The following is a 22,221-nucleotide window of genomic DNA, read 5'->3' on the forward strand; positions in this document are numbered from 1 at the left end:
GGCTTTAAAACCAGGGTCAAGGGCTCCAGGTGGAATGCAGGGTGGGGAGGAATTGAACAAGCTAATGAAAGGCAAGGGACCTAGAGGAGACCTTGGATGAATTAGTTGCTGAGAAAAGAAACAAGAGGGACGTTTTGGGAAGGATTGAGATGGAGGTTCCTCCAATTTGATTCTCCCCAGACTTGTAGACCTCCTTAAAATCATGCTTTTCAGACTGGAGAGAGATACCTAAAAAATTCGAGAAGGCATGCCAGGGAGCCCTGGAAGCCGCATGTTAAACCCAACACCTCCCCCACCCTATCAATTTTACTTGAGGATGTGGTGGGAAAACCATTACTTGGTATTAAAACAAATAGGTACGTGTTGGAGTAGGATGTAAGTTTGCCAGGAATGTTGAAAACCTGTGACTTAAAAGTGAGTTCAGGATGGTAACGCAAAGCATTTGCCACAGGCTCCCGAGGGAGGGGGTGCCATGCCCCTCCTCTGTTTTGGGGGGTTCTCCGTGGAGCCGGGCGAAAACTGCTGCAGGAATCCGACGTCCGGGCGCTGGGAGGGACGCACCCCAGGCCTGCGCGGAGAGAGGGAGAAAGTGAAGCTGGGCGTTGCCACTCCCAGGGACTTGCTGGAATGCGGTTGGAGGGGGTGGGGGGCGAGCTGGGAGCGCGCCGGCTCTCAGTCCCGGGCGGAGAAGGAGGTGGAGGAGGAGGGCCTCCTTGAGGAGTACAGGAATGGAGTAGTGGAGCCGAGGTTCTCCTCCACCGTTCCCAGGGCGCCGAGCGAAGTCCCCCGAGGCCGCCGCCCGCCCCTTCGCAGGGTGCCCTTTCCGGCGCCGAGCGCCCGGCCCCCTCGGCTCGCCGCGCCCGTGCTCGCAGCCTGGTCCGGCCGGAGCCATGGGGCCAGCGCCGCAGTGAGCACCAATGGAGCTGGCGGCCTGGTACCGCTGGGGGCTCCTCCTTGCCCTCCTGCCCCCCGGAGCCGCGGGCACCCAAGGTGGGTCTGGTGTGGGGAGGGCACGGAGCAGCGACGGGACCCTGCAGCTCCCCACCCCCGCCGAAGTCCCTGGGCATGCGGGGCAGAGGGGCCCAGGAGTTCCCAAACCTAAACTTCGGACAGTCCAGGCGCTAGGAGTAAAAAAAAGGTGGGACGGGGGACAATGACTCCAAAGCGACTCTGGATGTCCCATTCCAGAGACTGGTGCTTTCCAGACTCCGCGACGCTCCAGGAACTTGTCAAAAAGTTCTCTGGAATTGTTCAGAAAGTTTTCCCTCAAAGGGTGTACTGCATGGTGTGTGTGTGTGTGTGTGTGTGTGTGTGTGTGTGTGTGTGTGTGTGTGTGTGTGTGTGTGTGTGTGTGTGTGTGGTGTGTGTGTGTGTGTGTGGTGTGTGTGTGTGTGTGTGTGTGTGTGTGTGTGTGTGTGTGTGTGTGTGTGGTGTGTGTGTGTATGTTTCTCCTTGAGCCTCTCAAACTCTTTCCAGTTGGCAGCCTCCGCCTCCAGACTGGACTGGGCTGGATTCCTCGGGGGTCCCTTCTGCTCTCTCCCCCATCCCCTTCCCTCCTTCCCTCGGCCGGTTGGGTTTAGTTCCTGCAGCTGCAGGCAAGACTGGAGCGCGGAGGGGGGAGGTGAGGAAAGCAACCCGTCCAGCCAGAACCGGGCAGGAGAGGGTAGCTAGTCGGACTTCAGAGTTGCCTCGCGTTTGAGTCTGGGTCGGGGGAGGGGGGACACATTTGTTTTGAACAAATTTCTTTAAGGCCAGCTCAGGAACTGTGTGCTTTGTGACTTTTGGGGAGCATGGTCCAGGGAGGGGTGATGGTGGGTTCCACCTGGTCTGGGGCATAACGTCGAAGAGTTCCAAGGGAGGGATTCCTGGGCAGTGGGGTCGGGGAGTAAGAAACAGGGCCAGATTGGGGTATGCAGAGGGCTGAGTTGCTTTGCCTTTTCCTTCAGGCTGTGTGTGGGGGAGCGTGTTGGGGGGTGGGCAGGGGGCCCTGCCCCACCTTGCCCCTCTGTATGCCGTGACGGTTAAGGTCAATGTGTCCTGGGAATAGTGTCTGTGCCAGGCACTGTGCATGGTGTTTTGCATGCATTCCCTCTTTTAATCCTCAGAACCACCCCGTAAGAGAAGTACTACTAGTATTCCCATTTCCAGGTGAAAACCTGGGCTTAGAGAGGTTAAGTAGCAGCGAGTAAGCAGTGGGTCCCAGATTGGGCCCCAGGCAGTGTAACCTCCACAATCATACTATAATCTGCCTTGAACAGTGGTGGACACTGCTCTGTGCATCACGGGATTGTGCGGGAGACAAAACAAGAGAGTTCTGGAAGTAGTGGGTGGTCTCTATAGGTCAGGGAGGGAGGGGTGTTGCCCCTCGAGGGCCCCTCTGTAAGAGCATCGCTGTGCTGTCTGAGGGGTGTGTCTCTTGTTAGGCTGTTAATTGAGTTGTGTGGTTTGTGTGTTTGTGTGTCTGGGTTTTGTGTTGCCAAACAGCCTGTTTCTCTGCTGACTTAGGGACCTGGCTGAACTCTGCCCTCTCAGGGCACTCCCTCAAGGTGCTGGCCCAGATCTGGTGTAAACAGCGGGAGGTGGCCCCATGCCTTCTCTTTGAGGAAGGAGGCCCTTTCTCTTGAGCCCAGCCTTCCAGTCTGTTTCCCAGGTGGGCATCTTCCTCCCTGACCTTTGGCAGGGAACGGTGAGGTCAGGCTGAGCTGCTGCTCTCCTCACTGGGGCCTGCCAGCTGAGCAGGTGGGGTGTGGTGGGGTAGTGGCAGTGCTGGGGTTTGAGGGTTTTTTTCCCCCGCCAATGACTAGGGCCTTCTTAGGTCTTTCTCACCTATCAACCTGCCTGCTGGGTGCAGAGAGAGATGTGCAGAAAATGGTTAAAATAGAAGCATACCACCCAGCTGCCTCTGGCACCCCAATTATATCTCAGGGCTGAGGGCTGGGGCAGGAATGTGGGGGGGAAGGGAAGACAGACTGGGGGAGGTCCAGAGGGTCAGGATTGTGCTTAGATCTCTTAGAGGTCAAGGTTTTATAAAGTACAGTAAACACATCTTTTTATCTTACAGAGCTCATATTTTAATTCTCAAATAATTCTCCCAGCAGGCTCCTTCCTCCTTTTTACTGTACTTAGGGAAACTACCTTATTTTAATATTACAGAAAAAACAATCGAAAAGATAGGATCAAATGTAAAAAGAGAATATACAGTGCATTCCAAATACAATGCACTTTTCATTTTCTCTTGGTTCAGTTACCCATCCTCCTGCTATATGAATCTCCCTTGTCCTTAGCTTCCTATATGCCAGGTTCTTATCCACAGACAGTTTCATTTCATCTCTGGAATAATCCTGTGCAGTAGGTGCACAGATGAGAAAACTGAAGTTCAAAGAAATGAAGAGACTTGAGGCTTCTTAATGACCCAGTAATGTCCAGGGCATTTTTGGACTAATGAGGAGGCATTAAGAGTCAGTGGAAGTCTTACTGTATTCAACAGGAATGGGTTGAGCAAAGCCTCCAGGGCAGCCAGGAGGCCAGACTGGGGGAGAGGTGCTATCCTGTTACTCAAGTGGATGACCTCCCTTATCTAGGCTATAAAAGTGGAGTGGGCTGGGGCCCCCTGAAGTCCCCTCTTGATATGGATTCCTGTCCCTCCCTGTCTATACCAGATCTGCCTTCTTCTTGGGTCCCGCTGACCTAGCAGGGGATTGAGGGGGGGCAGAGGCCAGTGGGACCTCACCGCTCTGTGTGCAGGAAAGAACTGGAGTGGGAGCATAAGGAACCAGTGTGGGGTTGTAGCTGTGCCTGCCCCTGGATGCTGGAATGATCTGGAAAGAGGTCCTCCTCCCTACCCTGGGTCTATGGGGAGCCCCAGTGAGTGCCATCTCCATCTATGGCTAGGCTACCTTCCGTCCCCACCCCTGGGAAGAGAGTCTAGGTAGGGTGAGGGGTGTGTGCTTTCTCAAGGAGTGGGAGAATTATAGCCAACGTTTGTGTTGCCACAACTAAGTTTACAAAGCCTTGTCATATTTACAGTCTGCTTTTTGATTCATTATCTCATTTAACTTTCTGTAGAGAGGAAGAGTTGTTATTGTTTTATTATCCCCTCTTTACAGCCAAGTTCAGGCCAGTAAATATTCACGGAGTGCTTACTAAGTCACAGGCACTGCTGGGCCTAGAGATGAATCTGATTTGGCCTCTGCCCTAAAGGTCCAGGGACTTACTCAAGGTGACACGGTGAGTGGCCCAGCTAGGCTTCTGGTCTAATGACCCTGAACCCAGACCCTGGTCTGATATCAGGCCTGATAAACCAGGTGTGTGTGGTGGGTGATTCCTAGAATCTCCAGAACAGGCCCTGGCTTTGTGGGTCTTGGGGAGGGGAGCTTGGGGATGTAGGTTGTGTTCCTGTAAAACAAAGAAATGTTGGCTGTCATGCTGGTGAACAAGAGAACAGCTGGGGCTAAAGCCTGGTAAGGAGAAGGGAAGCCACTTGAGAACACCCCCAAAGCTGGGACCAAGTGCTGACCATGAAACTCCAGCTGGAGGGACATGAGGGATCCTGATGAGCTTCTGAGCAGAGGGATGGACACCATGATCTCAACTGGTCTCTTTTGGTTTGGAGACTCTTGATTGGACCTCATTCATTCATTCATCCAGCCAACGCTTACCCTGCACCCATGTGTGCCCTGCCCTGGCTCTGGGCTGGTCCTGCCTCACACTGATTTGGCCCCATAGAGCTGGAGGTTGGGGCTCCTGAGGAGCAGATGTTGTGGACAAAGAGCTCCCCTATGTGGAACAGTACTTCCTACCTCCCAAGAAAATCAGTGGGTGCAGGATGATGTGAGGAATGGAGAGGGAGAGATTGGTGAGGAGATGGGGGAGTGGGAGGGAAGCCGAGGTAGGGGAGGTCTCCCTGGGAGTAGGTCTCAGGGTATACCACTTTGACCACCTGTTGCAAACACTTAGAGTCTTAATCAGACTCCATTTGGCCACAACAAAACTCAGTAGTGGGGCGGGGCTGCCACTCTTTGTAGTGCTCAGCCCAGCCCAGAGCTTGCGCTGTTTATCAGTGACATCAATAGAGTTGGTGTATATTTACCTTTGCGTGGGGTGCGGGGGCAATTTGTGTGTGTGCAGTGAGGCTTAGTGGAAGGAATGTGGGATCTAAAGTCAAGACAGGCCCCAGGCCAACTCCTGCCTCCATCGCTCACAAGCTTTATGATCATGGGGGTATAATCCCTGTCAGCCTCAGCTTCCTTCTTTGCAAAATAGAAGTTGTAGCCCCAGCTTCTGGAGGATGTTACCAGGCTCTAAGCCACAGTGCCTGCTGGGCACACAGTAGGCGCTCAGTTAATGAGAGTTACTGCTGCTGCTCCCAGTATTCCTATTGTTGTTGTTTTCCTATTGCCTGGCTGCCACAGCTGGTGTCCCTTGGAGGCAGCAACGGGCTGCAGGGGGTGGAGATGGCCCCTGCCCCAGCTCTGCCTGTTCCTGTCCCTGTCTCTGGCTTGGGCCTGGGCCTTGGGGTCCGGGCTTGGAGACAGCTGTGCCTACAAAGCAGCTGAAGCTGCGAGCCTGGGGGAGGTCCTGGCAGTGGGGCGTTATTTTGGGCCTGGCCTGCCACCCCTTGCCTCTGTTTCTCTTGAGAGTCTGGGGGGAGGGACCCTTGAGTTCTATTTCTGGCCCCTCCCCACCCTCCCTCTTTGCTTCCTTCCCTGTCTGTCTAGAGGGGTGGGAACAGAGACCACTGTGGGTGTTACTGGGAGGTTGGCAGCTCATGGCCATTGGCCCAGGTAGGACCTCTGGGGCTTGCACCACCAGCCTTTTCCCAGCTTTGTAGAGGCAGGGATACCTCTTACTACCCCCAGGATTTGACCTTAGGCTCCAAGTTGCTGGAGCCCTGGCATCAGACCTCAAAGCAGCCGGTGTGCTGTTCCCCCGAATCTGCACGTAGTCTGTGGGAGGTGGATGGCAACCAGCAGGAAGTCCAGGCAGCTCAGGCACCTGTGGGCCTGTGCACCTGGGGGTGCCCTCCACCCGCCTCCCCGGGCACACCCTCCTGGGCAGGACGCACCAGGTGATTCATCTTCTCACTGGAGCAGAAAAACAGGTTCAACTGAGCACTTTAATCTTCCCCCTACTGGCAGGCATAGTGCCAGCTGCCTCCCAGAGTGCCCCCTCACCAGGTGCTTTACTCCTGCTGGTGTCCCTGGGCTTGGTGGTTCCTTCTGGTCTCAGGGACACACAGCGAGGCTCCAGGTAGCTGCAGTTTAAGTTCATCTTGATGCCCCTTTGCTGACAGTTGGCACCAGGCAGGTACACAGGGCTGACGTAGTGCCCCTGTGGCAGGAGTTTTGTGGCATAGATTCTGCCAACTGGTTCTGGAGTCTTGCCCTGAGGAGGCAGTGAGGGTGAGGTATCAGCGTAGGAGCCGTTGGCGTAGGCATCATTCTGGCCTGGGATCTGCGCCAAGTTGGGGTCCAATCCTCCCTTTTTCTGACTGGGGGAATCCCAGAGGTCCCTGCAGTGACCAGGCCCCTGGTGGTCCCCATGCCCCAGCTATGAGTCCAATGGAACCTCCTTTTCCACTTTCTGGGTGGCACTGAGGAGGTGGGTATCCCTTGCCAGGAGGTTGGCATGTGGGTGGTGTTGGAATGGGGTGGGGAGAATGCCCTGGGTTTGTTTGCTTGGGCAAGGGGCAGGGGGCATCCAGAGGATTCATGATTCATCACCACTCTTGGGGGATTTTTACCCCTTGGCCGTAAGTCGTGCCTTTGGGACAAAGGGAGGCTTTCTTTGCCAGTCAACACCCTGAATTGGCCAGGCAAGCTCCCTCAGGCTGACATAGTGGGGCCCCCTCTGGATGCTAGGGATGGGCCAAGTCAGGAGCCTTGACTCCAATTTCCCTCCTCTTCCCAAACTTTCCGTTGCTGCTGCACCTTTGGCAGGTCCAAGGGACATGGGAGGTGGGATCCCTCAGCTATGCTCTCCTGCTGTCCAAGAACCATGACTTGGGGGAGTGGGAGTGGAGGAGGCATCCAGGTTGGAATGACCCATGGCCTCCCTCCTCCCAGTGTGCACCGGCACAGACATGAAGCTGCAGCTCCCAGCCAGTCCCGAGACCCACCTGGACATGCTCCGCCACCTCTACCAGGGTTGTCAGGTGGTACAGGGTAACCTGGAGCTCACCTACCTGCCTGCCAGTGCCAGCCTCTCCTTCCTGCAGGTGAGGCCCGTGGGTAACTGAGCCAAGCCCTGCCTCCAGTTGAACTGAGCCCTCTGCTTATAGATTGGTGGTAGAAGAGGTACCTCTGTCCTGTGTCTTCTCCTGTGGTTCCTTAACTGGGAAGTCCTTTCTGATGTCTAACCTCTGTCCTACTGCAAGACCAGTTGAGTCCGTCTCTGTAATGTGGCTGGCCATGGACATCTCTGGGTGAAATACATCCTTTGCTAAATTTTTTGCCAGCAAGATCACTTCCCTCTGTTCCAACTGCCTCATCCACTGTCCCTCTCCTGTTCCTGTCCCTAGTGAAAGGGCTGGCGGGAGATGTGGATTCTGTGTCCTGTTCTGCCAATGTGAATGTATTCTAGGCCCTTGGCTTCACTGGGTCTCAGTTTCCCCAACTGTATATTGGGAGCAATAGGCATGCTTTGATTCTCCCTGGGGGCCCATTTTGAAGATTTAATTGGAAATGTACATGAAAGAGTCATGAGCAGGAGTGGAAACCAGCCTGCTAGGCTGAGTCCATGGTGCCCTGGAGTTGGGGCCCCGTGTATGATGCTTAGTCTGCAAACCACAGACATCACCTCCTCCAAGCCTTTCTTTTTACAAATGAGGAAACTGAGATGCAGAGAGGGTGGGGCACTTGCTCACAGTTTACAATGTGCTCCCCCCACCATTATCTTTCTTGATCATACTAGCATCTGGTTTGAGGAGGTAGGGAGGAGCCTCGATCTCCATTTTGTGCACGAGGAGGCAGAACTACTCAGTGATTGGGGACCTTGCCCAGGATCCCCAAGCACTTGGTAACCTGGAGGAGGTCTTGGAGGGGATGGTAGTGTTCTAGGGCTCAGGCCCGTTTCAGCCCCGTGCTACCCTGTCCCCCTGCCCCAGGATATCCAGGAGGTCCAGGGCTATGTGCTCATCGCCCACAACCAAGTGAGACAGGTCCCGCTGCAGAGGCTGCGAATCATACGAGGCACCCATCTCTTTGAGGACAACTATGCCCTGGCCGTGCTTGACAATGGAGACCTGCTAGATAGTGCCACCCCCGCTACAGGGGCTGCCCCGGGGGGACTGCGGGAGCTGCAGCTGCGAAGCCTCACAGGTGGTCATCATTAACATTGAAACCTTCTGGGTTTTGAGAGCTGACTGGGGCTGTTGCGGTGCTTTGTGTGAATTAGAACTGAAATCCCTTCTGGGTGCATGCACGTGAGGCTAGTGAGGATTAGAGAAGGATTTCCCTCGTAGGGAGTCGTACCTTGTGCCAGCCCACACAGTTTGATGATTAGGATGCAGGCTGGGTTTGGGGTAGGGCCAAAAGGTGCTAAAGGCATCTGCTCTGAACCCCAGGGACCCTGGGGTGTGTTGAAGAGGCCCACTTCCCTTTTAGAAGGCAGTGGGGGCCCACGGGAGGGCAGAAGGTAAGAGGGAAAGAAGCCCTGGTTGTTGCCTGCCCCGCAGAGATCTTGAAGGGAGGGGTCTTGATCCAGCGGAACCTTCAGCTCTGCCACCAGGACACCGTTTTGTGGAAGGACATCTTCCACAAGAACAACCAGCTGGCCCTCACGCTGATAGACACCAACAGCTCACGGACCTGTAAGCCACGTTCCTCCCTGCCTGCAGCTTCCCCTTTGCCAGAGAGCCCACTGACCCCAAACTCCAGGCTGACATCTCTCCCACCCGTGCCACTGCACTAACACTACCCATTTCCTCTTTCTCTGTTTCCCTGCCAGCTCTGTTCCCTTCATGTCTGTAGTCCCCTGTCCTGCCTCCTGCTTCTAGACCGTGCCTCTGCTTGGAGTCCTCTTCTCCCGCCTGGGTTCCCTGCAGTGTGTGTTCTGCCTCCTCGTCTCCATCTCTCACCGTCTCAGTTTTTCTCCCTAGGCCAACCCTGTTCTCCAGCTTGTAAGACCTCCCACTGCTGGGGAGAGAGTTCCGAGGACTGTCAGAGCTGTGAGTCTTGGGGAGGCCGAGAATTCGGGGGCAGGGACTGGGAAGAGTAACACTGACGTGGGAGGGGGCTGACAGTGGGCCTCGGGTGTCCTCCCAGAGGCAGGAGGTCTCCCCAGAAGGTGGTGCTGCCGAGGGTCTGCACCTGGGCTGCCCCCCAGCCCTCATCCTGCCCTTTGCCCAACAGTGACGCGAACTGTCTGTGCCAGTGGCTGTGCCCGCTGCAAGGGCCCGCTGCCCACAGACTGTTGCCATGAGCAATGTGCTGCTGGCTGCACGGGCCCCAAACACTCCGACTGCCTGGTATGTGTCCCCCGGGCCCCGCCCCTCAGGCTGCATGGCAGGGGCACCCCGCATCATACTGCACTCTTGAACCTTGCACACCAGGGAAAACAGCCTGGTGACCACCCGCTGCCTGTCCCCCCAGGCCTGCCTCCACTTCAACCACAGTGGCATCTGTGAGCTGCACTGCCCAGCCCTGGTCACCTACAACACAGACACGTTTGAGTCCATGCCTAACCCTGAGGGCCGTTACACCTTCGGCGCCAGCTGTGTGACCACCTGTCCCTGTGAGTGCCAAGGAGAAATAGTTTTAGTGGCTTTGCTGGGGAGGTTGGTTTACAGAATGGGAGCATATTGTATTGTCTGCTCCTTGCTCAGAGAGCTGGTCCTGAGAGTGGGTGTTGCACTGCCTCATTCTTTCAGCCGCTCAGGAGCGGGTGGCAGCAAAGAGCAGCAGCTGAGACCCGCCCAGGCTCTGGAGCCAGACTGCCTGGCTTTGAAACCTGGCTCTCCACTTACTAGTGGTAGTGTCTAGTTTGCTGTGTCTCAGTTTCCTCATCTGTAAAATGGGGGCAAAAATAGTCTTAACCTCAGAAGATGTTATAAAACCTGACACCTAAGCACCCCAAAATGTTCATGTTTTTCTATAGCCTAGATAGATTGGAGCTTTAGTGAACAGCTCCCCTATTTATGGATGGGCATTTAGGGACTGGCCTTGGGCCTGAGGACCTTTTTCCTCCTCCTGCGGGAGAGAGAGTGGGCTCTCAGGCCCTGGTTGTACCCTCCTCACAGTGGCTCTACAAGAGCACAGTCAAGACTATTTGGGTTCAAGTCCTGGCTTCTCCACTTAATATCACAATGACCTTGAGTAATTTACATAAAACCCTGTGCTTCAGTTTCCCTTTGGGCAAAATAGGAATCTAACAGCACCTATCACATAGGGTTGTTGTGAGGAGTACATGAATGCCAAGCACTGAGGCATACCATCAGGGCACTTCCATATTGGTTGGTAGCATTGTTACTGTACTATCTGAGCATCGTGACACTGCTTGTGGGGGAGCGTGAAGGGCCAGGGCACATGCGCTGATGGTTCCCATCTCCTCAGACAACTACCTGTCTACGGATGTGGGGTCCTGCACCCTGGTCTGCCCTGTGAACAACCAAGAGGTGACATCTGAGGATGGAACACAGCGGTGTGAGAAATGCAGCAAGCCCTGTGCCCGAGGTACCCACTGGCCACCTGCTGTGCCAGGCTTCAGTTCCTGCCCCTCTGCACACCCAGTGTGGCCCAACCCACTGCCCCATCCTTCCTCAGACCCTCCTGGGACCCAGTCCTTTGTCTCCACTGTCTCTGCCCCTTGGCCCTCCCTAGATCAGTCCCACAAGTCCCCCCTTATCTCCTGCTAGTGGGGGGAGAGCACATGTGGCCCCAGGAGGGGATGGTGGACAGAACCCAGGAGTTCAGGTTATGGTGCTCCATCTGGGGGTGATCAGTGCTGGTATGGGGGCTGAGGTGACCCCCTCACTCCCTCCCCACAGTGTGCTATGGTCTGGGCATGGAACACCTGCGGGAGGTGAGGGCAGTCACCAGTGCCAATATCCAGGAGTTTGCTGGCTGCAAGAAGATCTTTGGGAGCCTGGCATTTCTTCCAGAGAGCTTTAAGGGGTAAGGCAATCAGAGTTAAGGATAGACACAATGTCCAGAAGCAGCATCCAGGTAGTCACTGAATCCTGAGCACCCAGAAGTGTCAGCAGGTGACAGACCAGAGGGAGTGGGGACTTGGGGGGATGTTCATAAGTGACATGTTATCCATGAATACGCACTTGTGTGGAGGTCAAGCCTCCAGATAAAGTAAAATTCCTGAGTTCATAGTAGCTTTATTCATAATGACCCCCACCTGGAAATAACAAATGTTATCAGTAGGTGAATGGATAAGTAAATGGTGGTATATCTATACAATGAAATTCCCAGCAATAAAAAGAAAAAGAAGCAAACTACAGATACATGCAATATGAATGAGTCTCAAAACATTATGTTAAAGTGAAATAAGCCGGACAAGAGAGAAGCCACACTATGTGGTTCGTTGTTTCTGGGGCTCTAGGCAAAACCACTTTCTGGTGACAAAAGTCAGAACAGTGGTTGCCTCTGGGTGGGGGAACTGGAAAGGGACACAGGAAATTTCTTTGGGTGATGGAAATATTATGTCTATCAGTTAGGGTGGTGCATACCTGAGGGAATGCATTTGTCAAAACTCATCCAATTGTACACTAAAAACCTGCATTTTATTGTATGTGAATTATACTTCAATAAAAACATGTGTTTAAAATGGAGAAAATTCCCTTCAACATATTGCTCCCCCTCTATTCCCCTTTCCAGGGGAGACCACATTAACAGTTTGTATGTGTTCTTCCAGACCACTGATACATACATAGACACATCACAGAGAAATATAGTTTTAGTAATTTGGCTGGGGAGGTCGGCCTATGGAAACAGAAACATATTTATTATCTACTCCTTGCTTTGGAGAGCTGCTTATGACAGTTCGGGTCCAGCTGCCTAGTTCTCTAAACAGCTGTGGAGCAGGTAGCAGGTAGCAGCCAAGAGCCCAGACAGCCCTGGTTTGAAACCTGGCTCTACCACCTGCCAGTCATGTGAACTGCTTACTGTGGCTGAGTTTCTTCATCCGAACCATGGGGGCAAAAATAGTCCTAACCACCTAAGGTGGTTATAAAGTTTGAATGAGCCAATATTCATAAACTCTTAGAACAGCACTTGGCAGATACTACATACTCCTAAATGTTAGTTTTTCCTCTATAGTCTGGGTAGATCAAGATCATATTTAACAGTTCCCTATTTATTGATGGGTATTTGAGTTGTTTTCAGTTTTCGATCTTACAAACAGTCCTGCCTTACATGTGCCTCTGGGATGGGGGCCAGTGACTCTCTGTGCCATATTCCTAGAAGTTGGAGTTTTAGATCAAAGGGTATAAACACTGTTTTGGTAGATCCTGCTGAACTAGGGCCTGGGCTTTGAAGCTGAGGATGGGAACACCCAGGCTTGATGGGCACAGGGTTGAAGTGTAGTCATTAATGGAGGGGAGGGCGGAGGAGGGTGCTAGGGCCAGCTCCAGGGGTCATGCCCATACCTTCCTGGCCCTGCTCACTCGACTCCTAATCCTCCTCCTAGGGACCCAGCCTCCAGCACGGCTCCCCTGCAGCCTGAGCAGCTCAGAGTGTTTGAGACTCTGGAGGAGATCACAGGTGGGCTCTGCCTCTCTCTGTCGGGCTCTGCTGCTCTGTCCTGCTCTGCAGGAGCTGGGGTTCCTTGTCCTGTCTCCACACCCCAGGATTCCCCCTGTGCCTGCAGGTTACCTGTACATCTCGGCGTGGCCAGACAGCCTGTCTAACCTCAGTGTCTTCCAGAACCTGCGAGTAATCCGGGGACGAGTTCTGCATGAGTGAGCACAGGGGAGGGGGACTGCCAGGGGAAGGGGGCCTGCCAGGGAGGCTGTGGAGAAGCTTTGGGCTCGGTGGGTACTTCTGTTCCCCAGGGATTCCAGCAGCAGCCCTTCCGTGGGAGTTTGCAGTGTGCTGGCACAGGACGAGTGGTCAGGGCAGCCCTTGCCCGTCTGGGAGGGGGCAGCAGTGTGCTATGTAGCCTGCAGCCAAGCACTGCTCCTCCCACAGTGGTGCCTACTCACTGACCCTGCAAGGGCTAGGCATCAGCTGGCTGGGGCTGCACTCCCTGCGAGAACTGGGCAGTGGCCTGGCCCTCATCCACCGCAATGCCCACCTCTGCTTCGTACACACGGTGCCCTGGGACCAGCTCTTCCGGAACCCCCACCAGGCCCTGCTCCACAGTGCCAACCGGCCAGAGGATGAGTGTGGTAAGACAGGGAGCCCAGTGCTGCATGATCCCCCTCTGCCAGCACACAGGAGAGCCTCTAGCAGCAGCAGTTCAGGACTGTACAGACTGCCTGTCTGTGGTGTACCATTCTTGACGTAGCTCTGGCTGGCTTGGCCTGTTGGTGTGGCTTCCAGCTGGTCCTGCCACGCTGCCTTGGCATTTCTCCCTTCCCTTTCCTCTCTGCTTCTGGGACCTTAGAACTCTTTGCCTGAATTGCCCAGCACCTATCTCATCCTCTAGCCCACAGCCACGCTCACAGCCTCTTCCCCTGGTTCAGCTGGACCTGGAGTCTTCTTTAAGAGTCCCTTCTGTTCCTTCTTCCTCATGGCAGTGGGTGAGGGCCTGGCCTGCTACCCACTGTGCGCCCACGGGCACTGCTGGGGTCCGGGGCCCACCCAGTGTGTCAACTGCAGCCAGTTCCTTCGTGGCCAGGAGTGCGTGGAGGAATGCCGAGTACTGAAGGGGTATGTGAGGCAGAGGAGGGGGCAGCTGGAGGGGTGCACAGCAGCCCCCTCCAGACTCACTTCCCAGCCAATCCCTCTCTCAGGCTTCCCCGGGAGTACGTGAAGGACAGGAACTGTCTGCCGTGCCACCCTGAGTGTCAGCCCCAGAATGGCTCAGTGACCTGCTTTGGATCGGTGAGGTGCTGGTGGGCTCAGCTGGGTGGAGGGACTGCCAGGCACCTGCTAAATATCCCTGGAGAGGGTTCTGAGCTCAGGCCTGAATAGCAGGAGGGCGGAAGGAGGTGAGGATGCTGCAGACTGCAGGAGTTGAGCAGCGGACCCTGAGACCCTTCAGACGTTGCAAAGGTCCCAGGGAAGCCTGTGCTTGTGGCTGTGCCAAGCTGATTAGAGCTGTGGCCTAGGCATCAGGCTGGATGCCAATTCAGGCCTGGCTTTCAGCCTGGTTTGCTCACTTGTAAAGTGAATATTACACTAGATGAGAGACGTAGAAAGAATTAACTTAAAAACACAGTGAGTATGGGCAAGGCTGTCTATACATTAGTTACCCTTCTTCCTTGCTGTTGTCCCTTGGGTAGTACACTCCCCTCCTAGGCCTCATCATCTGGTGCTCCTGGCCTGGGCATCAATCTTTGCAGGTGGGGAGCTGGGTGAAGAGCAGGGGTGGCAGACACAGCAGGTGTGGGGTCATGCCAGGAACAGGGTGAAAAGTGTTACCAAGTAGCTGTGGGAAGCACAAAGGGGGGACCCAAGGGCTGCTGCTGCTGCCCTGGGGTGAGTCGGTGCCAGCCCCCCACAACCCTTCCTCCCCTCCCAGGAGGCCAACCAGTGTGTGGCCTGCGCCCACTACAAGGACCCTCCCTTCTGCGTTGCTCGCTGCCCCAGTGGTGTGAAGCCTGACCTCTCCTTCATGCCCATCTGGAAGTTCCCAGATGAGGAGGGCATGTGCCAGCCATGCCCCACCAACTGCACCCACTCGTGAGTCTGAGGGCCTTTTCTGCAGAAAGGAGGGCTCTTATTGTAAAACAGGGACAACTCTGCTTTTGCCTACCTTGAGACTCTTAATTTTTCATCTTCTTTTCACAAAAGTAACACGTTATTAAAAAATTTTTAATTGAAACATGACATGAATGAATATCACTAGCAAATCTGTCCCCGCTGTTACTAATATTTTTCCTCCCGTTGTTTTTTTCTGAGCACATTTTTTTTTAACTAAAATGGGATTAGAGAGCATACATACTATTTGCAAATTGCTTTTTTCCATTTAAGAGAATCTTGCCATGTTTTTCCATATCCTAACACCATAATTTTTCTATTTTTTCCCATTTAGTTGTCCTCAACTACACATTTCAGCAGGATAAAAATATAAACTTTGCAAAGCAAATGTGCCCTTTTGTTCTGTTCCCCCATCCACCCGGTTGCTCCCCTCCCCGGGGAGAACCATCAGCTACACTGGTGTGTGCACCCTCCAAGCTTGTCTCTACTTATTTACCTAAATAAATACTACATTTGTATTAGGTTGAGTCATAGAAGATGCTGTTTTTGCAGGTCAAAAAATGGTCAAGAGATGGTAGTTTCATAGTTTGACTCATATATAATGAGTTTTGTTTTTGTGTGTGTGCATTCTTTAATGTAAATGGGGTCAGACTCAACATATTCTGCTCTTTGCTTCTCCCCACACCGCGCCCCACTTTATATATCGTGGAGGTCTTGTGAGTACACATGGGTCTACCTCCTATTTTTTGAAAATACTGCCTGCAGCATGGATGTAGTAGTAGTTAACCATGTCCCTGTTTGAAGGAGATTGATTGAGCTTGTTTTTTTCTTTTCTCTTCTCTTTCCTTTCTTTTTCTTTTTTAGTTGTTGTGCATAAGCTCCATGTACAATGAGCGGCTTGTACATGCCCCCTAGTGTACAGGTGTTGGCATTTTTCGGGTATATCCTGAGATGAGGAACTGCTGGTCACAGACATTATTTAATAGGTATTGCCTAATGGTCCTCTGCAGAAGTTGTGTCAGTCACAACCCCAGCCTTCCTTTATGGAGGGAATGGCTGAGTGTTTAGGCTTGAGGCTCCTCCGGGTGCTCCCTACCTCTGCCCACCACAGAGAGGTGAACGTCCCCTGCAGGGGAATGGGATGCAGGTTCACAGGATGGAGAAGGAATCCTCTTGTGGGGTGGTAGAAAGAGCGCTGGTGACCTTGCGCCCAGTGTCTGCATTTGTCAAATGGGGACAATGACCCACCACACCCACCTCCTGGGTTGTTGTGTGGCTGGAGTGAGCCCAGGAGGCGGTTCCCAGCCTTGCTGACAGGACTTTCTTTCTTGCAGCTGTGTGGACCTGGATGACAAGGGTTGCCCTGCTGAGCAGAGAGCCAGGTCAGCCTGGTCCCCTGGACCTACCCCATGTTGTCCCTCAGTCCCCCACCAGCCCCTGGGTGGTCATTGCTGCGGGGAGGGGAACTCCTGACATGACACATGCCCCCTCCCAGGCCACTCTTCCACTATTGATCATCCTTCCAGTTTGTTCCGAGTGGGTGGAGGACCTGCTCAGGATGCTTAGGGAGTGGGGAATAGGAAAAGATGGCAGACACCCAGGCTTCCCCTCACCTGAGTAGCAGGATGTCTCATAAGGGACCCAGGAGGTGTTCAGTTCCCTGGGCCCCAAGGAAGTGCAGATGCAGCATTGATGGGAAGCAATGAAGTGTTAGGGGGTTGGGAGGTCTCAAGGAGGAGGAGGAGGTGGAATTTGTGCCAGGCCTTGAAAGAGGGGTAGATATGTCACTTGTATTAGGGGAGAGTGACCAGGTGGCACTGCAGGAGAGGGGTCAGGAAAATAGAGGATGTGTTTGTTCGAAGGTTCTGGACTGGTGGGCCATTAAGTACACACAGATAAGAGAGTCAGGTTAGGGTCTGATCTGGAGGGCTTCCCTCATCACAGGGCTGCAGGGTTGGTCTTGATTTCTGGGCCGTGGGGAGCGTTGGGAAGGGACCTGGGGAGGAAAACAGACTGGAGTAGGTCTTAGGCAATCATTTATCCATGGACCAAGTGCTTATTAGAGGTCTGCGGAAGCCAGATGGGGACAGCAATGTACGTCCAACATTCAGGAGCAAGTCTGTCCCAGGATGAGCTGAGTCTGGGAAGATGGTCCTATGGAGAAAGGGTGGTCCAGGCAGAAGTAACAGCATGTGCAAGACTGGGAGGTGTGGAAAATCGTGACCTATGGTTGGGGAATTTGGCTAGAACATCAGAGTCACTGGGTACACATTCCTGGGCCCTGCCCTTATCACAATCAGAATCTGGGGGTGGGGCTTCAGACTCGTGCACATTACTAAGTTCCCTGGTGATTTCTGTCAGGAAGCTTGAGAATTTGGGGTCAGAGCCATGGGCAAGAGCATAGGCAAGTTGGAGATGTGAGTGGAGAGGGCTTTGAATGCCCAGCAAGGAGTTTGGACTTTATCCTGGAGGCATCAGGGGGCCAGGGGAGGTTTCAGAGTAGGAAGGAGAGAATCAGAGCCTGTGGGTCATCTTCCAACTTCCCTTTCCAAATGCCAGTGACCTTCATGCCCCTGCGTGGGGCTCTGTCATCCCTCCTGCCCAAGACTGGTCCCCAACCCCTGACTCTGGCTCCCGCCCCCAGCCCTGTGACATCCATCATTGCTGCTGTGGTGGGCATTCTGCTGTTCGTGGTCATAGGGCTGGTCCTGGTCCTCCTAATTAAGCGAAAGCGGCAGAAGAACCGCAAGTACACGATGCGGCGGCTGCTGCAGGAAACTGAGGTGAGGTGGCCTGGAGGTCTGAAGGCCTGGGGTCTGCGGCCCAGCCCCGACCACTGACGCACACTCCCTCCCCGCAGCTGGTGGAGCCGCTGACTCCTAGTGGAGCAATGCCTAACCAGGCTCAGATGCGGATCCTGAAAGAGACAGAGCTGAGGAAAGTGAAGGTGCTTGGATCCGGAGCTTTTGGCACAGTCTACAAGGTCAGGGGCGGGGCCAAAGTGCGGGGTGGATGGACTCAGGCTGCGTAGGGGTGTGCCCAAGAGTTCTATTGGGGGAGACAACCAGGAGGTGGGGGCGGTGCTGTTTGGTAGGGCGGTTACAGAGGCTGGAAGGAAGGGAAAGGGAGTGGGGAGTGGGGCTAAATGGTAACCTTGGGCTCAATAGCAGGCTTGGCTTAAGGCTGGGGAAGGGTACCAGGGGCACGAGTAATGACTTTCTAGATGACTGCAGGTTAGATTTGGCCGGCCCACTTGTGCTCACACCGTCCTCTTTACACCCAGGGCATCTGGATCCCTGATGGGGAAAATGTGAAAATCCCAGTGGCCATCAAAGTGTTGAGGGAAAACACATCCCCCAAAGCCAACAAAGAAATCTTGGATGTAAGTCCTTCCACCCTCTCCGTCTGGGAGTACAGGAGGGTCCCCCCCTGGCGGCAGCTGTTGGCTGTGGTCTCTTTCTCTCTTCGCTGGAGCTTGGGAAGACACTTTGTGATTCCCAAATCCAAACTCAACCTCTCCGGTCTGTGAGCCATGTTTCTGGTCAGTGCTGGATGGGGCCAGGCTGGGTGAGGGTTCCTAGTCACACCTCAGTGCTCAGGAGGGGTGTGTGGTGGTTGGGGGTTTGTGGTTTCCCCTACCCTCTCAGTGTTTACCCTTGCCCCCAGGAAGCATATGTGATGGCTGGCGTGGGCTCCCCATATGTGTCCCGCCTCCTGGGCATCTGCCTGACATCCACGGTGCAGCTGGTGACACAGCTTATGCCCTATGGCTGCCTCTTAGACCACGTCCGAGAACACCGCGGGCGCCTGGGCTCCCAGGACCTGCTGAACTGGTGTGTGCAGATTGCCAAGGTATGCAGTTAGGGGCCTGGGCTCTGCAGGTGCTTTGGAGCAAGTCTGTGACTCCACACAGGGCTGGGGTGGGGGTGGGGTTCCTGGGAGAGAGTGGTCAGAGTGTGGTCTACGTGGTGACTCTGGTCCTAGGGGATGAGCTACTTGGAGGAAGTGCGGCTTGTGCACAGGGACCTGGCTGCCCGGAACGTGCTGGTTAAGAGTCCCAACCATGTCAAGATTACAGACTTTGGGCTAGCACGGCTGCTGGATATTGATGAGACGGAGTACCACGCAGATGGGGGCAAGGTTAGAGGGCACAGAGTGAGGCAAGGTGGAATGGGGTTTGGCCACAACTCAGAATGGCCATCTTCGTAGCACACCTAGTTTGAGGACTTCCTCCTCTGCTGTCCCAGGTGCCCATCAAGTGGATGGCATTGGAGTCCATTCTCCGCCGGCGGTTCACCCACCAGAGTGATGTGTGGAGTTATGGTATGTGGTGGGGAGGGTTGGGGGTAGTGGACAAGGAGCCTTGGACCTTGGGGGGTTGTTGATGGAAGGGATGGAAGAATTAATGGAGACACCTTGGCATGAATGTGAGAAGGAAGGAAGGGCTGCTGGCGCCTCAGTCTGCCCAAAGTGCTATTGCACTTCCCAGGGATTGGGAAAAGACAGGTAACTCCTGCCCTGTGGCATCGCATCCCTCCCCTCCTTCTCTCATGGTGCCAGGCTCTTGGGCACAGCCTCTGGGGCTCAGCACACTAAAGCTCCCTGTGGTCTCCCTACCTTTTAACCTCATCTCTGCTCCAGGTGTGACTGTGTGGGAGCTGATGACTTTTGGGGCCAAACCTTATGATGGGATCCCAGCCCGAGAGATCCCTGACCTGCTGGAGAAGGGGGAACGGCTGCCCCAGCCCCCCATCTGCACCATTGATGTCTACATGATCATGGTCAAATGTACGTGCTGAGCTGTGCCGGCTGCTTGGAGGAGGGGTGGGAGGTCCTGGATAGAAGGCCTGTAATGGGCACGGGAGGGGGCCGAGAGCAGGATGTATGTGGCCTCTGGTATGGTTAAAGGAGCCTCAAAGGGTCTTGCTTCCCTTTCATAGTACCAGTCCTGAGGGGCTCTAGAGAACTGACCGGTCTTGAGACTCATGCAAACTAAAAAGGGGAAACTAGTAGAGATTCTTGAAAGTTCTGGCTCAAGACCAGAGTCTGGTATCTTTTCTCAACCGACTGAGGGCTATAGACACTAGTAGCGGATGTCTAAAGCAGACTGGAGAGTGGGGCCGGGGCTGCCCAAAGGCTGCAGCCAGAACTGGGATGCTGAGTTTCCTTGTGCCCCCAGGTTGGATGATCGACTCCGAATGTCGGCCAAGGTTCCGGGAGCTGGTGGCCGAGTTCTCGCGCATGGCCAGGGACCCCCAGCGTTTTGTTGTCATCCAGGTACTGGGCCTTTCCCCCGCACCCCACCTGTGACTAGAGCATCTCCCACAAAGGGTGGGGAGATGACTGCAAGCCCAGCCCTTGCCTGGCCGGTCATAGCTCTTGTCCCCCCCAAGCTTTCCTCGGGGGGCTGCATGGTGGGCTGCACAGAGGCTGCCCTGCCGCTTCTCTTCTCCCCAGAATGAGGACTTGGGCCCTTCCAGCCCCTTGGACAGCACCTTCTACCGCTCGCTGCTGGAGGATGATGACATGGGGGACCTGGTAGATGCTGAGGAGTACCTAGTTCCCCAGCAGGGCTTCTTCTGCCCAGACCCTGCGGCCGGCGCTGGGGGCACGGCCCACCGCAGGCACCGTAGCTCATCCACCAGGGTCAGTGCTCTCAGTCACACTGCGGTGGGGTTACCTCCCTGCCCCTAGTGAACTGGGGTCCCTTTCTCTGATGTCCTCCTCAACCGTCACCTCTCATGGACACCCTTTATCCTTAAGGAAGATGCCTACTGCCTTCTAACCCATGATCCATTGTCTCCACGGTGACTGTGTCAAAGCCCACAAATGACCTCTGTTTTATCTCCTGTCACCTCCCATGGAGTCTCCATCCCAGATCCATGAATGACCCCCATCATGACTTCTCTTGTCTCCAGAGTGGCGGTGGTGAGCTGACGCTGGGGCTGGAGCACTCCGAGGAGGAGGAGCCCCCCAAGTCCCCACTGACACCCTCAGAAGGGGCTGGCTCTGATGTGTTTGATGGCGAGTTGGGAATGGGGACAGCCAAGGGGCTGCAGAGCCTCCCCCAACATGACCCCAGCTCTCTACAGCGTTATAGCGAGGACCCCACAGTACTCCTGCTCCCTGAGACTGATGGCTACGTTGCCCCCCTCACCTGCAGCCCCCAGCCTGGTATGGAATCCATGCCCAAGCTGAGCGAATGGGAAGTGGGGTACCCAAAGGGGGTGCTCAGCCAGGGACCACTGTGGGGACAGTGGTGGTAGTTGGGACACATAACTTCCCTCCTCTAACAAGCCCCCTCCTCGCCCTTTCAGAATATGTGAACCAGCCAGAAGTTCGGCCACAACCCCCCTCACCCCTAGAGGGCCCTCTGTCTCCTTGTCGACCTGCTGGTGCCACTCTGGAAAGGCCCAAGACTCTTTCCCCAAAAACCCTCTCCCATGGAAAGAATGGGGTTGTCAAAGACATTTTTGCCTTTGGGAGTGCCGTGGAGAACCCTGAGTACTTGGCACCCCGGGGCAGGGCTGCCCCTCAGCCCCACACTCTACCAGCCTTCAGCCCAGCCTTTGACAACCTCTATTACTGGGACCAGGACCCATCAGATCGGGGCTCTCCACCCAGCACCTTTGAAGGGACCCCTACGGTGGAGAATCCTGAGTACCTGGGCCTGGATGCGCCAGTGTGAGCCGACAAGCCAAGTCGCTGAGGCCCTGCTGAGCCCTCAGGGAGTGGGGAAGGCCTGACTTCTGGCCTGCGTTGGGACAAGATGGGGAGAGGGCCCTTGGACCACATCCAGGAGAGCCTGCTGTGCCAGGAACCTTCCTTCCTACTCCAATTTCCAGGGTGCTGAGAGGGCCCCAGGCTGGAGGAAGAGGGGGCAGCCCTGGGAAGTCTTGATTAACTTTGGAGCCCTGCCCCAGCAGCCTCGAGGGTCCAGTGGATGCCATGCCTTGCTCTCCTTCCAGATGCTTGGCACTGAAGGACTTAGGGAAACTGGGCCTAGAAGGGGACGAGACCTCAAGGGAGTGTCTGGGATCAAGAGCAACCCATTCAGAGACTGCCCTGAGACCTGGCTTCGGCCCCAGGAAGAAGTGAAGGGGCAGAAGCACCCACACACAGTTCTTGTACAGAGTGTGGCTTCTTGTTTCTACTTAGATTGTTTTGTTTTGTTTTGTTTTGTTTTTTAAGATGAAATAGGACTTGGGAGACTAGATATTATGGAAAGGAGGGTCTCTGGAGTTGGGGGAGGGATATCCCATCTTCACACCCACTTTCTCCATTTGAAAATATATTTTGGAAAACGGCTGGGCACCAGCCTGTGTCTGGGGGTAGCTCTGTGTCCTTTATTGTTCACCTCCTGACTTATACTCAGTTCATCTTTTCCTGGAGGGAGTGGTTAAGAATCTTC

General features: G+C 54.6%; 1 protein-coding gene across 2 annotated transcripts; it reads left to right on the plus strand.

The window, feature by feature from the left end:
• The first annotated feature begins 689 nt into the window (after positions 1-689).
• On the plus strand, positions 690-22,134 carry ERBB2 (erb-b2 receptor tyrosine kinase 2). 2 transcript variants are annotated; one of them, XM_017648588.3, is made up of 27 exons: positions 691-990; positions 7,065-7,216; positions 8,105-8,318; positions 8,675-8,809; positions 9,098-9,166; positions 9,351-9,466; positions 9,591-9,732; positions 10,551-10,670; positions 10,985-11,111; positions 12,634-12,707; positions 12,814-12,904; positions 13,134-13,333; positions 13,685-13,817; positions 13,901-13,991; positions 14,632-14,792; positions 16,145-16,192; positions 17,455-17,593; positions 17,671-17,793; positions 18,094-18,192; positions 18,477-18,662; positions 18,795-18,950; positions 19,058-19,133; positions 19,452-19,598; positions 19,990-20,087; positions 20,268-20,456; positions 20,729-20,984; positions 21,128-22,134. In XM_017648588.3, exons 1-27 carry the CDS (start codon positions 918-920, stop codon positions 21,496-21,498), a joined length of 3,786 nt encoding a protein of 1,261 aa, XP_017504077.2. In that variant the 5' UTR covers positions 691-917; the 3' UTR covers positions 21,499-22,134. The 2 variants fall into 2 exon arrangements, with proteins under 2 accessions (XP_036878561.1, XP_017504077.2); XM_037022666.2 differs by lacking the exon at positions 18,795-18,950 and having other exon boundaries at positions 690-990.
• Positions 22,135-22,221: the final 87 nt, after the last annotated feature.

This window comes from Manis javanica, chromosome 4, assembly GCF_040802235.1.
Source record: "Manis javanica isolate MJ-LG chromosome 4, MJ_LKY, whole genome shotgun sequence".
NCBI lineage: Eukaryota > Metazoa > Chordata > Mammalia > Pholidota > Manidae > Manis > Manis javanica.

Coding starts and splice junctions, on each gene's coding strand:
- ERBB2 (XM_017648588.3), top strand. CDS start 918: ATGGAGCTGGCGGCCTGGTACCGCTGGGGGCTCCTCCTTGCCCTCCTG. Junction 10,671..10,984: donor CAGCAAGCCCTGTGCCCGAG/GTACCCACTGGC, acceptor CCCTCCCCACAG/TGTGCTATGGTCTGGGCATG. Junction 20,985..21,127: donor CACCTGCAGCCCCCAGCCTG/GTATGGAATCCA, acceptor TCGCCCTTTCAG/AATATGTGAACCAGCCAGAA.